The 18,321-nt window shown below is 38.0% G+C and overlaps 1 protein-coding gene across 1 annotated transcript in view; it reads right to left on the bottom strand.

The window, feature by feature from the left end:
- LOC137503322 (uncharacterized) overlaps positions 1-18,321 on the bottom strand; it is a 93,299-nt gene that overhangs the window by 61,874 nt on the left and 13,104 nt on the right. The window contains exon 3 of the mRNA XM_068230873.1: positions 5,002-5,084. Within this exon, the coding sequence (XP_068086974.1) occupies positions 5,002-5,084 (83 nt within the window). The remainder of the gene's footprint in view (positions 1-5,001; positions 5,085-18,321) is intronic.

Raw genomic sequence — 18,321 nt, 5'->3', positions numbered from 1 at the left:
CTGAAATGAGAGTGAGGAAACAATAGCGCCTGGGGTGAGATATAAAACAAAGTGGGAAGTAGCAGATAAGATCCGGTCGACTGTATCCTTCAGAAGCATCTAAAATCTATGATGTAAAATGGACTAAGCTACGTAGACAATGGACTGTCCTCTGACATATATGCCAAGGAAAAAGAACACACATAAAATGCATGTCGCTTTGCTGGTCCGAGAGTGCCTCTGCACCAAATATGTTTAGAAAGTAGTAAGCTAATTCAGACTCCACCAAAAATAGAAATATGCTTTTGTGTGTGAAAAGGATTCAGAAGCAACATTTTTACTGGTGGTCATAATACAAGATTGTTCGGCCTATTGTGTCCTGTTATACATGAATTACAAAGAAACTGCAGGATTTAAACCTCGAAGAATAGAGTATTTGGGCGATCTTCAGTTGTATACATGGTTTTACTCTGACTAATAAGAGTGTGTGAGCTGGTACTTGGTAGTTCTGAGGACCGACATGAATATTTCTTGCCACTAGTTGTGAAAGTACAGTAGGAACAAGTCAGTGCATCACATAAGAGTCGAGAAGGCTCTAACCACTCACAAAATCAAATAAACCATTCAGAATTCGTAGTTTCCATCACAAATCTGGTTTGAAGTCAAATCTTAGGCTATGACTAGCCATCGCATGACCTGCATTAAATGTTTTAAAACAGGACTTTGTGAGGTCAGTGACAATAATTACAATTTTTAAAGAATATTATACCCCTATGTTATTTACCTATTATTATTATTATTATTATTATTATTATTATTATTATTATTAGCATAGGGCAACAAGTTAGATACATATATACAAATATATAGTATTTACAAATATACACAGACATAAACATGTTTTATAACAGGATGTCCAGTTGGGTGATCTACTGTATGGCTTCCTCTGTTGGTTCCAAAAAGTCACTCGGGCTACCTGTGTTGGAACGTCGTATACATTCACTTACAATATGGGGATCATCTGCCGAGATGCACAGTCGACTCTGGTGATGAGATATATTTCCACTTATAAAGGGCATCCCTGCATCGTCCATGATTTGTTCTCACCCGATTCAGAGGGGTCCAAATCTTACGTGGTAGATGATGTTCACCAGAAAAGATGTTGTGTAAGGAACTGTCTGTGGCAAATTTCCAGCTACTTCTCCATTCTTCTAAAGGGTGAAAAATCCCATCAGCCAATGCGACAGCATCAAGCAAAGATGGATGTCGTGACTTGAACCTTGTTACCTTGAGAATAGGAATATCATCCAAAACATACAGTTGAGGGTTCATTTCTATCTTCTTGAATTCTCGAATGGGAGCATTTGATCTTCTTAAATCATGCGGCATTATACCTGACAAAATTGGGAGCCAATAAAGGGGTGTGGATGGACAGTACCAGATATTAACCGCATGCTAGCATTCAGTTGAGTATCAATTAGTCTTGTATATGGGCTATCCAGCCAAACTGGTGCACAGTACTCAGCACACAAGAAAACCTGTCCCAAAGCAGATCATAAATTCTTTGCTGATGAATCCCAACTTAAGCCATACAAACAATTTCTGAAGGATAATATTATGTGTTTTGAGCTTTTTGGACAGATTCATAAGATGTTGTTTGTAAGTTAGTGTGCGATCAAGTGTAATACCCAAATATTTGGGATAGCTGCTGTGCCGAAGTTCTTGGTGACAAAAATGTATGTGAAGTTTAACGCCAGCTTGGCGATTATTCAGGTGAAAACATGACACTTCTGTTTTGTTAGAGTTAGGACACAGTTGCCATTTCTTGAAGTGCGTTTAAAGTGAAATCAGGTCTCTTTGTAGCACTTCTTCTGTCACACTAAGGTCTCGATGTTGAGTGGCTAGTGTTATGATATTCAGCATAACAAAATGTTTGTGATGATGTTTCTGGGAGATCGGAGATATACAAATTGAACAGTAGGGGAGACAGTACTGATCCTTCAGGTAATCCATTTTTGAGCTTCTTTTCGCTACTCATACTATTTCCCATACACACTTGAAATCATCTGTCATTGAGCATATTGCTTATAACCTGCACGATGGTCCTACAGGGTACAATTCGGAGAAGCTTGTAAATTAATCCTTCCCTCCAGACTGCGTCAAATGCTGCTGTAAGATCAATGAATACAGCTGAGGTCTTGAGTTGTTTCTGGAAACCTCCTTCCATGTGGAATGTGAGTGAAAGCACTTGATCGCAGCAGCTGCGATTGGGCCTGAATCCGGCCTGATCAACTTCAATATGCTGGAAAACAGTTGCGCTGATTCCGTTGTAGATTAGCCTCCCTAAAAGAAGCGCAATTGGTCTATAACTGCTTGGGTCATTGGCAGGCTTACCTGGTTTCAAGATGGAAATCACTTTCGTTCGTTTGAATTCTGCCGGGAGTTGTCTCTTCTGTAGAAGGTCGGTACAAAACCTTGCCAGCCAACTTCTAGCATTCTTCCCTAAATGAATGCGAAATTCTGGATAAATGCCATCAAAATCTGGAGCTGTACTTGGTTTAACGTCTTTGAGAGCAGCATTGATGTCTTGCACCGTAAGCGGTAGTGAATACCTTGGTGTGCGTGGTGTTCTTTATTTCAGAGTTTGGAGCTGGCGCCGTATGTGTTTGGTATGTTTCTTATCTGATGGAGTTTGGGGAGTTGTGACGATGTGAGATGCTACTTCATCCGGAATAACTCCAGGCTCTTGCTTCACCAAAGGTGTCCTTCCACAAAGTTTTCTGAGGACTCCCTGAGTTCTTCTACTGGAATGAGTTAAGTCGATATTCTCCACTGTTTCAATTCACCGTTCTCTCCGGGTAGTATCCATGCTGGAAAGAAGTTCATCAGGTATGCCTTCATCACCAGTCTGCAGACATTCGTTATAGAGCGCATCAGTCTCAACAATCCAACCAGGGGTGTATTATTTTTATGGCCTCCAAGCATACTCTTCTTAGCCGCCATCATAACTGCACCTACGAAACGCTAGTAATTGTTGAGCTTGGGAGCAATCCACCGAACGCATATATCCAGTTCAGTGGTGAATGTTGACCAATTTGCTTTTCTGAAGTTCCACCGTGCATGTGGTATTGACCGTACAACAGGAATTTTGATGCCAATATCCGCTATAATGGGGCGATGTTGACTGTGGGGAAAATGTATTACCACTCTACGACTGGTATGTAAGGACTGTCCTCCCTCATTGCAGCTAATAAAACACAGGTCAAGATTGGAATCCCTATTCCATGCAGCTGATTGGAAAGTACCAAGATCTTTTGGGTCAAACATCAGATGGAGATTGTTCATCTCTGTCCATTCTACGAGTTTTGTTCCACATTCACTGTTATTCGAGTACTTCCATTGTTCGTGATGGCTGTTGAAGTCGCCTATATAAACTGCAGGGTGTTGAGCATTAGGTAGTACTGTACTTGGCCACTGTGCGTTTGGGGGTTTATAAATGTTAAAAATAGTAACATCTGCCACTCACACAGAAACACAATGGATGTCTTCGTCTTCGTTTTGAAAGAGCAGTGAGGCATCTCGGATATTATTACGAACATAAGTAGCTATACCATGTGCACTGTGATATGTTGCACCAAGTGCTGTATAACCATTAATGCGGCCCCTTTTCCGAAACTCTTCTTCATTGGCTGTATGGGTTTCCTGTATAGCCACAAAATCTATATTATTATCCAGGATAACCTTGGATAGGTAGTCACATTTTGCTTTGCTGTTGCTCTCTACGTTAAGCTGGAAGACATGGATGAAAGGTCCAATGTTTCTTGTCTGGGAGCTATGAGAAGAACCATTTCCATGAAATAACTTTTCCATTGTTGGGAGATCTTTAAAAAGACAGGTCCAGCAGCCAAAGTTATTGCTTTCTTAGTAGCACCCGGGGGTCATGTGTAGGGCACTTTGAGGTTAAACCTAAGGACATGAAGCAATAATGTACCCCCTATTTATCTAATTTTATGAGATAATAAATTCACTTACTTAAAGAATTCTGAATTTTTTAGGCAAGCTGCACAAATTTAAAACTCCACTTGTACCGGACCATTTTATTACTTTATACTAATTGTGTAAGTATGTTTGCAATCAACACACTACAAGCCCCTGACTGACAATGAACACTAAAATGAATCAGCAAGTGTGACCACAACACTGGAATGAACATAAATTCAATACCACATATTTTTACGCTTACAACAATGAACAAATTTTATTTGAAAGCTATGATATCGATGATGTAGCATTATGACCTGAACGTTTCATTTCTACAACACATTATCTGCTTTGGCGTCCACAATTGGAGGAATCTGACTTAACAAACAAGAGAGCAGAAATTATCATAAAAAAGGAATCTAACGAAATAGTTTAAAATGACATTCTTTGAGTTATAACTTTATTGAACTCAGCCATCATTGTATTGATTAATGAGAATGATTATGTTAGTTCAAAATGATACAATGTACATAAAACTTAACAATTCTGAATTTGTAGATTTAATTTATAATCTACAAACATCGCTTTTTCTGTGTATCACTGTTGGTGTGAACGTACAAAAACTTACTCAGAATAACTGGAGGCAATAGTTTCAGATGGCATTTCAGATGATAAGAATGTGATGAACTAATGGTGCAGAGACAGTAAAAGAAGGAACACTTTCTTCATAGTTGGTTAAAGGTAATGTAAACAAATACACTTCAAAATATCTAGCTTTACCAGAGATTCTTTTTGTAGACATATACCGGTTTTCAATAAAACTACATGATGGTACATTAAATATGATCTTAAAGTTCTTGAATATTTAACATGATTTTAACCAAAAGAATTTTACGATATTTGCATTTAAATGAAACCTTGTAAAGAAAGGATTCAATTGACGAAAATGGCCAGTTTTTGGAGATAAACCAACCAACACTGAACACAACTGTGAATAGGTACGACATATTCTATATTATATAGGATTTGTAGTGTACTTACTTTGTTTCTTCTTTGATGTATGGCAACAGCTGATCATCGGTATGTTCTTCTATGAATATTTCCTCCTTAGTATCTTCGGAAGGCTATAAGTAAGTAATAAGAAAAGTAGAGTAAAGAAGTAAGGGAGTACAAATATATAGGCCTAAACAAGAAACAGCTGAGAAAATAAATTTCATAGTGGCACAATAAAGATTAAAATTAATATACCTCTCATTTAAAAAATATAAGAATGGAAAGGAACAATCAATTCAAAATCAATCTAAATACAAGAGAGGTGTCTACCTTGGTGGCAAATAGTACACAAAAATACATTATTATCAAGCAATAAATTTTAAAAGAACACAGAAGAAGGCAATTTCCTAAAATACAGTATTACACAATATACGCTTTCTTTACTATTAAGCACACAGCTCATCCTTAATAAATGTATATAATTTACAAAATTTTACTCATAACATCTTCTCTATTACAAACATAATCAACACATACACAACTTGTGCAATTAGTTCAAATAATAGTATACAACTTCTATTAGATTAAAATTTACATTGAATTTATTTATTTATTTATTTATTTATTTATTTTTTCCCTTTTTGGAACCTAACTTGCATAATGACCTGCTGCGTTTTAGCCTGGTCCCTTTTGCCACTGCTTTTCAGACAAATGATAGCAGAGATAAGAACATGAAAAGGAACACAGTGTAAGATATCAGTAGACAAGGTAGCATAGAAAAGGAGGATCATTTGCAAATATGTAAATTTAAAATTACCTACATATTTGTGAATATTCACCAGAGTATGTGTACACATACATGTGTGGGAGGAGGCACTTTCGTGTATGTGCACATGTACAATTTAAGGAAAGTAAATAATAATAATAAACACTATCTCCAAATCATTACCCAATAACATCCCGTGCTTGTGTTTCTCTTTCTGTTGATCCCTATTTCCACACTGAATAGCTACTTTCTTCATCCTTTTATGCCGTCGCCATAAGACCTATGTGTGTCGGTGCGACGTAAAGCAACTAGCATCCTTTTATGTTCACATTCCTCTGTTCCCATCTTTCTATACCAACTGGACTTGTAACTTCTTTGTTCATTTCCATGTTCCTATATACTTTCTTTCCGAAAACACTTCACTGTAATATCAAATAATCCCACATTATTCCCACTACTTTCCCAACAAGTGGACAATGCTTAAATCATAAGCATAGAAATATCCATCATCCCTCTCTGTACAGCACATTAAGACCAAAAATCATAAATCAGTCAATGTCCCAATCAAGGAATGAATGAATGAAACAACAGCATTTAGGGCTATTGGTTGTTTGTATAGAGAAAGATTGTGGAAATATATGAAACAACTCCCATGGTAAATTATTTCAATCACTAAATCATCTTCCTATAAGTGAACATTTGCCAAAATTTGTCCCCATGAATTCCAACTTATCTTCATGTTGTGACCTTTCCTACACTAAAAGAACATGACTTAAATGTATTCATCAGCTAATGTCATTCCAAGCCATCTTTCCAATGACATCTCAGAATATACTGCTTAATCGAACAGCTTGTGTCCTTTCTCAAAGTCTTCTCAGCTGGAGCTTTTTAACATCTCTCTAACACAACTCTTTTGTTAGAAATCACCCACAAGAAATGGAACTATTTCTGTGGATAATTGCCTGTTCTCCACTTAAGTAATACTGCTGATGGTCTCATATTCTCATTGTGGTTTTGCTGGAGATTAATATGCCCTCTCCTTTATAACCCCTAAATAACCTCATGAACATATTAAGAGACCTGTAAATTTTATTTTCAATATGTTCATATGATTACCACAATGAAGATATATACTTATTATGAATAACAAGGTACTTACAGAGATCCCCATGAAGAACTTTCACCCCATCAACACAACAATTAAACCACAGAGGACTTTTTCTATTTGTGAAACACATAACCTGACTTTTCACCCCGTTTACCAATATAGCATTGCCCGATGTCCATCTTACAATATTGTCAAGGTCCTTTAAGCAGTTACTCACAATCCTGAAACTTATTTTTTACAAAGAGCCTCATCACCATTCTCAGTTCATTAATCAAATTGTTTATATATATCCGAAAATAAAGGTCTCAATACTACCCCATGGGACCCAATCCCATAATTGTTACAGGATCAAATAAAGCTTAATCTACTCTAAAGCTCTGAGTTCTACTTTTTAGAAATACACCAGACGAGGCCAAATTTTAATGGTAAAAGGTATATTTCTAATGTAAATTATTGACCTTTATAGCCTAATCCTTGAACATGTTTGGTGGTAAAGTTACCACTTGGCAAATCCCTGTCCACACTATTGTATTTTATCATACAGTGGCTACAGTGAGAACCACAATGTAATTTCATTATTCATATGGTTTTGTTCACTTTTGTTAGTGAACATGTTCTGTTGTTTATTGTCTATATAAGCATATTGTTGCTGTATAGAAGTAGATAATGTGACCTATTGTTAAGACTGGGCATTCTGTAAGTTACATGCATTATTGATACTATCCACGAGTTCAGTTGATATTTTTTAATATTGGTTCTTGAGAACGGTCAAATGTTGAGGTTATGGGGAGACGAAATGACCTTTCGCCAAGAAAGGCATTGTCAGAGAGTTACTTGTTGAGAAACGTTATTCACAGCAAGATACAGATTCTAGATTGCATCCATCACAGCAATCTGTAAGTAGAATTTTAAAATGTGAAGATAAGGGGAAGAGAAATTGACAACAACGTGTTGGAAACTGTGGGCGAAAGAAGAAACTAACCCCAAGGAGGAAGCAAAACTTATTAATTTGTCAGTAAACTACCGCAAGGTTACTAGTTTGGATTTACGTAAGAAATTAGAAGAGTGTGGGTCATTGGAACCAGCCAGGAATTTTTGAGACGAGAGCTGTTTAATGCTAGATTGAGAGCAAGACGACCTCAAAGAAAAGCGAAGATTACTCCTGCTATGGCTGCAAAGAGGTTCCAGTGGGCTAAGACTCTCCAGAATTGGTCATCTGATCAATGGAAACAGGCAAGTCCATGACAATTACTGTAATTCCTAAATTATCATTCATTATTCCATTTTAACCCAATGTAAGTGGTGTAACCGTACAGTACAGTAAATGTATGAAATTTTTCTTTCAAACTGTACAGCTTATTGCATTTAATGCTAGGCTTATTTTTTTTATTTATTTCAGGTTCTTTTAGTGACGAATCGGTATTTCCTGTCGAAGAAGAGACAAGTCGATGTGTCAGGAGTAGAAGCATTCCATCCAGATTGAGTGAAGCAGAGAGTGAAGCATCAAACTTCAGCGATGGTCTGGAGTGTGTTTCTTTGGTACGGCTGTGGACGATTATATATTGTAGAAGGAACTATGAGACGTGAACTATATAGCATTAAGAACCCGTTTGATAGCTCAGGTGCAAGAGTGGTTTGGCCAAAGTGAATTTAGTTTTATGCAAGATGGGCCTCCTTGCCACAAAGCCTAGAAACAGTCCTGACATGAACCCCATAGAACATCCTTGGGCAATAGAAAAGAAAAGTCTGACAAACGAATATAACGACAAAAATTGGCTTTACTGTGAAGCTCGTTCAGATCTGGTGTCATGATGACGATTTAAAGAGTCAGTGTAAAATACTGTTTGAGGGTATGCCCAGTCTAATCAAGTCACTCACGGAAGCTAACGGGATGCATACCAAGTCGAAAGTCATCAACATAAAAATTGGTAACATCTTATGTGCCCAATTCTCAATTTTTTTATGTTTAATAATTTTGCCACGTCTTTATAGTCACCCATTTAGCCACTATTTTATCTATCTCAACCACACCAATTTTTGTCAGTAGTTTCCCGAGATCTACCCTATGAAAATCATTAGATATGTCAATCGTGACACATTTGACCACGTGAATCTAATAGCCACACGGTGCTACTACACCAATTATTCATTCATCTGCTATAGCTGCTTCACACATACACTAATCAATACTTCGAAGAATTGACTTTCGTGTTGTCCCCTTCAACTTTGGCCTACAATGCACATTTTCTTGTATGTGGAAATGGGATGTTATCATTCTTTCATTAAGGGTGATATATTACAAGTTTATGCCAACAGAGTCGTGTCTTCTTATAGAGAACCGGTTTGGACAGGCAGGGAGCGCAGTATTGATTATTCAATCGACCAGCCAGCTGAGTCATGTGACCTACTGGGAAACTCTCAAGGCCGCCCTAATTAGCAGAGCGTGTGGAATACTCTGGAGACAGTAATATCTAGAATTATGAGAACCCAACAGGTGAAAGTACGATGTCCAATTACGAGACGACATAGAGACACACCCACCCGGGTAAATGCTTAAATACCTGTGTTTTTGGAATAAACGCTCTCTTATCTCTTATCTTCTGGTAGTCGTCGAGTGAAGCAGATTTTCGAGAACCAAGTTACGTACTGTTCTTCGATATTTTCCACGTGGTTGTGTGCGAGAACACAGTCTAAAATCTTTGTCAGTTTCAGCTCTTATCCAGTCAAGAGAGAAGAGGACCTCTACGTGTTCGGTAATCTTCGCCAGGATGTTTCACCCATCGCCCGAAGGAGCAGTCTACAGGATTATGGACATCGACACACTTGTCAGTCAAGGAAAGCACCAGATTGTTTGTCCTCCCGTCTGTTTGTCGCAGTAATATTCATTATTAATTAACATGCTCGAAGATGCAAAGCTGCCGCATCGCGACTGTGAGATCCTTCACTCACAACATTGTAAATTCAATGAAATACTAAACGAAGGAATCAATACGCCCAACGGTTTGATTACAATAGAAGTTCTATATGGCCCCCTCCTATTTTGGTGCATAGTTCACAACGGTGTAGTAGTTAGTGACCTCTGGACTCTGTCCAGGATGTGTAGTGTGTGGCAAACGACTTGGAAAGCTGTCTGTATTCTTGGCACAAGTATGTCTTCTCTTTCTAGGGGATCACATAGTAGTCAATTTCTGTAGAACAAACTGTACACTGCCTACCGGAGCTCGGAAGCGACTATGCGAAATGATCGAGAAACTTGTCCATTCTCACCGATCATTACCTCTGTCTCCCACTTTTCACTTCCCCTCCGTTGCCTATTCTGACGCACAGCAACGGGCAGCGGCTGACTCTCTGGTATAGCAAATAGAATAAATACTTCATTTCCTGAAAAAGAAACATTTCCACGGCAATCCAACTGCACCATCATATTAAACATTACACGAAGGCCATCTCTGATTTACTTGTCAGTACATTTCTGATACACATTGTACACAGGTAATTACAGTGAGTGCGCCTCGATTCAGATTTCTTAGCCACACGTTCGGCAAAGACAATTCTTTCCCTTAGTTCTGGAGTCTTTTGTGAAAGCCAATTAATATACAGTATGCCTCTGTCTTTTTTTCGCCTCTTCTTGGACTAGAATCATCCATAAGAACGCTTGATTTTCAATACAGTAGGAGCTAGTTTATGTCGTACCGAATATTACTGTGACGGCTGCAATGAAAGATCCGTAGAATGTGTCCAATGTTGCCAATTGCATTCAGGTCAACGAGAGGAAAATTTATGCTGTCTGCTAGAGTCTCCTTCCAGTCTTGAAGTTTTCACCACTTGATCTTCTCGGGGGCATTTATCAATCCACCTCTACGATGCATAGAGGTCATTAAATCCGCTATGCCTACCTTATGCAGAGGTGGTACACAGTCAGATGATATGACATGCACATACTTTGTTGGTTGGAGATCACGGTGCTGAACAACGATAAGGTCAATTTGCTTGCTGCAATCACCACAAGTGAAACCTAAAATATGAGTTCCATCACCATATCAGATACCGAAGGTATTACCACCATGGCAGCTATAAAAATTATTAATGTGACCAACATGCGCATTGTGGTCACCACAGACGAGTGGAAACTCATCTTCAGGACACGCTGCAACATGATCTCGTAGCTACTGCCAACGTTGTTCCTTACCCAGGTCATCACAGCCAGATTGTGACAGAGAAAACACAAGTTCGAGAGGATGCACTGTCGAGTGTAATTGACGTAAGGCTGTCTGAATAGCGCTGAACCTCAGTAAATCTATCTTGTAGGCTTGCACACACAATGAAGTCAATACCATTTTTGCCGGATGTAACCTGGTAAATAAGTTCATAGACATCTGTGAAGTCATGAGATTTCTGGCCTTTCCAAAGCAAGCAAGTTACTATCTAAATTAACATAGCTACTCTTCAATTCTAAACCGGACTTACATTATCCTAATTACAGCAGATTAACAGAAACAAAAGAAGTAACTACATTGCCAAGCAGATATCTCCCATACCATGAAAAGATTAAGAAATAATAAAGCAGAATGATATTTACTAATAAACCAACTATTCTACAATAACTCTAAACCACATTAAGATGTATACTAATTACAAAACTGAATTAAAACATTCCTAAACTATGAATCTATGGAACTTCGGAGAATGTACTGTAAATTTTCATTGACTATGTACATAACATTTAGTTTCCTTGTATTATGAAAGAGACAAAAAGGTGAAAAGTTTGAATGTAATTATCGGTCAAAGAACAGTGGCCAGTTATAATCACAAATTTAAACCTTACTACTGAAAGTTAATTTAACATAACCTACAGCATTTTGTTTATTTGATGGTTTCTACCATTTCCCTTTCACACCGACACAGATAGGTCGTATGGCGGTGATGAGCTAAAAATGGCTACTAGTGGGAAGGAAGCAACTGTGGCCTTATTTAAGGTACAGTAACACCATTTTTTTCTGCGAAAATGTGAAACCATGGAAAACATGCACTTCAGGGCCGTCAACATTGGGTTCGAACCCAGCATCTCCCAAATGCAGGCCGATAGCTAAACGCCCAGTTGCTCAGTACCACAAAGAAGCAATTGCTTGAATTTCTTTCCTTCCAATACTTATTGTGAGAGTATCTTAATATGTAATTTCAAAGAATACGTTAAAAAGCAAGTCCTTATTTTAAAAATTCGGTGTTTAAGTTCCCCAGGTTTACATGCACATTTGGACATAGGTTTTCATATACATGTCCAAAATTTAACGATACATGGGGATACTTGGGAAAAGTAAAGAGTAAAGTAGAACCCCAAATTCACATCCTTCAAAATTCTATGCAGAGAATGCTTTCCTCCCTTGAAGTCAAGATGAGCTGCCTACCTATGCTCTTCGGTTCTAGGATTGAGGTAGCCCTTACTTCCTCGCAGCTTCTCCGTATGCCTTCCACCAAGTACCCATTTAGGAGACTTATCAAGCATGTCGGCATGGTAATTACGATAAACCATGCTGCCAAGTTTATGCTTATATTCTTGCAGCACAGTCCGAAGAAAACCCCACGAAAGAATCCTACTCAGAAAAACTGCCAAAGACATATTCTTGAGGTAATCAAACTAACGAAAGTAGAACCTAACAGAACTTCAGCTAGAGTAAAACACTAAAAAACAATTCACTTCAACTAACATTTGTTGACAATGTGAACATTCAGTATCACACGATACAACAAACAAATTCTCCCACTGAGGTACGGAGAAAAAGAGACAACAATCAAGACATGGATTTATCACAATAGTTCTATGAACATTGACTGCCCTATATCAACACAGATCTATCCGTGTTGGGAAACAAAGTAATCATGATTCAAAAGTATCTAGGCACAGAGAAACGATCATGGGTCAATTTATCTCCAAAGGGAAGAGATTGGATCGGATCAAACAAATTTAAATGACACTTGGGTGAATTATCAATTAACAAATAGTAAATGAAATGATTATCATTATTTTACTGTAAAACCAATTATAGTATTAAAATTAACAGCTAAAAGATAGCTAGGCATCTCAGAAAACTGTTAATAATGTAGAATGACACTGCATAAGCACTGTACAAACCTACAGATAGTTTCACTTTAAAGTTCTACAGAACAATTTAATCTGAAAATGCAATTATCACACCACACATAGGATTTCTACAAAATATATTACTAATTCAACAACGCATCAATATATCAAAATAATACACTTTTTTATAGTTCTGTATCATTTATACAGTAGTATATACTGTGGAAAGAAATCTTTCATCTACAACATATTTTATCCGAATATAGCGTAACATGGTTAACATTGAGATTGCCGCAAAAGGCTAATTTAATTCGGTCAGTGGGCCATTTATAACAGCTGTGGTGAAGGCCAGGATCCGATAACCTTGGATCAAGTCGCCTTTAAGCTCATAGATGCATGACCACGTGGCGATCCGTTTCTTTTCTCGTATTGGCCAGGAGCTTAACATGCGACAGATATGAATAGCTAACATTTTCAAGGCTAGCACCACAGGGCAAGTTTTCAGAACTATTCACAAGACCAGTTTCGAGCCATGATTTTTAAAGAAGACGTGAAGATAAATTATGATTGGTTTCCAATTAATCACACATTCTAGATCCCACCACATCCTAAAGGGTGCTAAAGGGACCAATCGTAAGATTTGTCAGCCAGGACTGAATCAACTCCATCATCATCCTGATGGCCAAGCAGGCATCAATTTTTGATAATGAGACAAAGTCTCTTAGTGCATTGGCACTGCCGGTGGCTCCAGTTAGCCTACGCAGTGGCCTCCATGGTATGCACTGGCCAGCGTATTGGTAGGTGTGCTAGGTACCAACTGAAGAGCCCACCCTAGCACACGAGGGCGAAACGCTGGCAACCAAGATTGAGTTAGCTGGAAAATTTATAATGTCCAATAACGGACCATTTATATTGGCATTATAAATTTACTCATTCAGGACAAATATTTCAGATTCCCTATGGGAATCAACATCTATATCGACCTTAATGGACGACGTAAAAGTGTTGGTACAGTACTTTAAATTGTGGAGACTTACACTTAATGCCAATAAAACAGAAGGATGCTGTTTCCATCTAAACAGCAAGATGGCTAATAAACAATTGCAGGTGTACATTGGAAATCAGTTATCGAGACATAATATATTCCCTAAATACCTAGGAGTTACCTTAGACAGAACACTCTCCTTTAGACAACACCTTCGTAACGTCCAATCCAAAGTAAGAACTCGCAACAACGTAATTCAAAAATCATGTGGTACAACTTGGTGTTCAACAGCAACTTTACTCCGATGCACCGCCTTGGGACTTGTGTTCTCGGCTGCTGAGTACTGCGCTCCTGTTTGGCTGAATAGCCCTCACACCAACCTCATAGATACGCAGCTCAACACCACGATGCGACTTGTCACAGGCACAATAAGGTCTACACCAACATACAGTCTACCTATTTTCAGGCATATCTCCCCACCAGTTCTTCAACGTAAAAATGCTCTCCTCAGGGAATTTAAGAAATTAATAAATAATCCCCAATTACCAATACATGACGACATCGCTGATGTTTAACTGAACCGTCTAAGGTCCCGAAATCCACCATTAAGAACTGCAGTAGAACTGAAGAATATCAACTTCAGTATTACTAAGGAATGACAGGGAAGACAAGATACTAGGCCTGAGTCAACTTTGCCACACATAGGACCGTCACTGCCACCTGGATTTGAGCTTCCTAGGAAAACCTGGTCTACTCTTAACAGGATATGATCGGGCCATGGTAACTGCGCAGATTTCCACTACAAGTGGAAAAGAATTCCTACGCCTAACTGCGACTGTGGTGCCTCCAAACAGACCATCCTGAAAATTATCAGCGAATGTCCAAAAAGAAAGTACAGTGGTGATATCAGTGACTTTGCCCATGCGCTTCCAGAGACAGTTAGCTATATAAATAACCTGGATATAAATATATAGTTTGTCTTTCAAAATCATTGTGTGTTGTATCTGTAAAGCCATACGCTAAATAAATAAACCAACTGCTAACATGAAACTAACTAGAACACAGCATGTGACTACATCCTAAGAATGGTTAGCAATTAATATATTTTAGATAATTAAATTATCAGTAATCATAACAATATTAATAACAATAATAATAATAATAATAATAATAATAATAATAATAATAATAATAGTGATAACATGCACCAGCAGATTAGGCATACAGAATGCTCAAGTAGGAGCTTATTCTATGTAGTGTTGATGTTAGATCTATGTAGACATAATACAGAGGCCTGACTTAAATAAGATCCAGTTAGGAAAATTTTATTAAAGAGTAAGTAGATCGATAGGTGGTAGGATAAGAAGACAGATAAGTGAACAGATATTTAGATAAATAGATAAATTTGGCAAATGGATAGATACGTAGATAGATGATACATACCTAGATAGATAGATAGATATGGTTACTTGAAAAAAAATTTAAAAAGCTAGCTTCTCAGCTGCGACTTACGGTAAAGGATGGGAGTTGACTCACATTTTCAAGTGATAAGGCAGCACTGCAACAGAAGCTTATGCCATAGGAAGTTCCTTTAACTGGCACACTCTTAATTCCATCCTGTCCGCCTTCTTGATTACGATGTCTCCTGAGTCAGTCCAAGTGTTTGTAAGAACAAAACACTGGATTCCTGTCTTCAAGCCGTAAGATCTTCATGGATTGTTGTCGATAAGCCTTTCAGTTTCGTTTACCTAGCGAAGACATCCTGCTGTGACCGATAAGACACAAATATCACTAGGATACGCCTTGTTTTCTCTGGTAATCAAGGTCCTACTCTGTGACACCTATCAATGTCATTAAGTCTAACATCTGCACCTACTACTTTGCACATGTTGAGCACTAGTTCATCACAGTTTTCGTTCGAACATTCAGGGATGCCGAAATTTCTAACATTATTTCTCCTTCTGTACTGCTCCAATGAATTGCACTTGGCATCCATATCCTCCTTCAGTTTGCAGATTTCTGCCTCCTTACCATGTTTTTCAGTTAACTCTGAAAATGCTTCGATGTTAAAATTTAAACTCTTTTCAAATTCTTTTATAACCACTTGTGTGATGCGGGTCGTAATGGCCTGCACAATTTTTTCAAAGAAGCTGTCCGAGTTAATGAATCCCTCCAGCACGCACTTCACGAGGCAGTCTACGTTGGCAGCACTGGTAGTGGCTGGGCTTCCAAATCCACTGTTTCCCCATTTTCTTTACATTGCAAATTTGGAAGAAAAAGATCAACACCGACAAAAAATATGGGTATATCGATTCGTAAATACAAACATAACACTTCCGCAAGTTTCTATCACTTCCACTGATGTATAACACCTTCAAATCTCTTGATTACTGTGGAGCCTCACTCACTGACGTCCATCACCAACCATTTCATCAGATAGGTTAGAAACTCAACATGGCGCGACTCGAACAGTGTCACGTTGCATTACACATTTACACAAGGTTTACCTACATCTGCACATTTAATAATTGTAATATTAATCATAATAATAATGAGCACTCAAAAGAGTATTAAGTTTAAGCGAATTTCACACTTTCCTGCATTGAGTCAGTGTCTTTTCTCTTTTTACATTTTATGAGGTAGTGACTATCGCACACGTCATTACATAGTAAACAAACACAGTCATTTGTTGGGTACTGGAATTTTGTCTATATGCATGTTTTGCTGTGGAAACCATACATTTAAGCGATTACGATTAGAAAACTGAGAACGCAATATAGGCCTCACCATTCCCCAACAACACAGAATATACAATAGTAAGCAGATCAAAAAATTGAAAATTCGACCGAACATAGTCGCTAGTGCCTGCTATATGCTATTCATATAGCTATAGAAGATATTGGTTACTTCATATTCGCGATCACACTTGATTTTGTTAATGTTTATTCAGGTTTCTTTACAATTTATTCGTGGCATAAAAGACATGCCCAAGATTAATCTTACAAAAATTGAAAAATTGCTTCTATTAACGTACAAATAAGGTATGTCCATTTTATCTGGCAGAAGAACGAATTTCCAGATTATTTTCTACATTCCCTGACATTTCCTGGTTTTCCCACTGTTTCTGGAATTCCCTGACATTCCCCGATCACCAGTATTTCATACGGGTGGACACCCTGTTAATCCCGTATTTGTTTGGTGAGACCATAGTCTTCTTATTTTTGATGATGGCGTGAAAAAAGGTTCACGACTGTGTGTTAACGTGTGTGTCTTTACTAGCTGATGTGATAGCCTCCTCTTGTCCTATTATTCAAATGGGAATGCTTGTGCTAGAAGTTGGCTACAGCTTCAGTGTTGAAATCGAATACTGAGGGATGTGTGGTGAAGAATCTGTAACGAGAGGAGGCTAGAAGGATTTTTAAGATTAGAGCACAAAGGGTAAAATTTGACGAAAAACGCTGTGTATAAAATTACTCACCCCGTCGACCTTTCTGGTGGGAACTAGTTGCCTTCTCAGCATCAGAACCAATGACAGTTTCACTTCTTGTATTGTACCTGTGTGATATTGATGGAAGGGTGTGTGGCGGAGGAGAGGAGATGGGCGGAACATTGAGCTTATGCGCTGCTGGCTGTAGGCTGAACATTCACAGTGATAATGGCACAAACTTCTTTGAAGCAGCAAAAGAAATCAAGGCTTTCCAGCAAAACAACCCTCCGAAAACCAACTCTTCACACAACTGCAGTCATGGGACTGACATGGCATTTCATCCCTCCTGCAGCACCACACTGGAAAGCAGCTGTCAAGAGTCTGATATATCACTTGAGAAGAGTGATGGATTCTTATTGCTTCACCAACAAAGAAGGTACCACTCTTATAACACATACATCCTCTCACCAAATATTTTTTAAACGTGTCTTAATTGTGTAAATTGTCGTTTGTGAACTTACAAGTTTCCTCATTTTTATAACACACATTCCTCTATGTAACTTGACTAGAGTAATCAGGATCCTGATTATAGTCCCTTAGGCATGAGATCACGGCTGATGATGCCCAAACAATGGGCGAAACATGTCCCCTTAAATTAGTATTACAATATATAAATCTTAATTTTAAGACCCCAATGCATATTGAATACGTGGATTTCAATAAACTTTTGTAACATTGTTGAATTAATGTACATTTCAATATGGACTAGTCATGAGATTTGTAACATATAATTATCTAAGATTGTCATAAACAACCCACGGAGTGAAAATAAAGTCCACTGTTCGTATAGGAGTTGAACGCTCTACACAAATGTTAGATTAATATTGTGTAGGAAACTATCAACTCATACAGTATAAAGACTATAAATCCAATCATAGATAAAGAAGGCCATCTTCTTGTTGACATAGACTCCAATAACAGTGGAGTAAAAAATTTAGAAATT

Source organism: Anabrus simplex, chromosome X, assembly GCF_040414725.1.
Source record: "Anabrus simplex isolate iqAnaSimp1 chromosome X, ASM4041472v1, whole genome shotgun sequence".
NCBI lineage: Eukaryota > Metazoa > Arthropoda > Insecta > Orthoptera > Tettigoniidae > Anabrus > Anabrus simplex.
The sequence above is the reverse complement of the archived record's forward strand: the minus strand, read 5'-3'. Positions and strand labels throughout refer to the sequence as shown.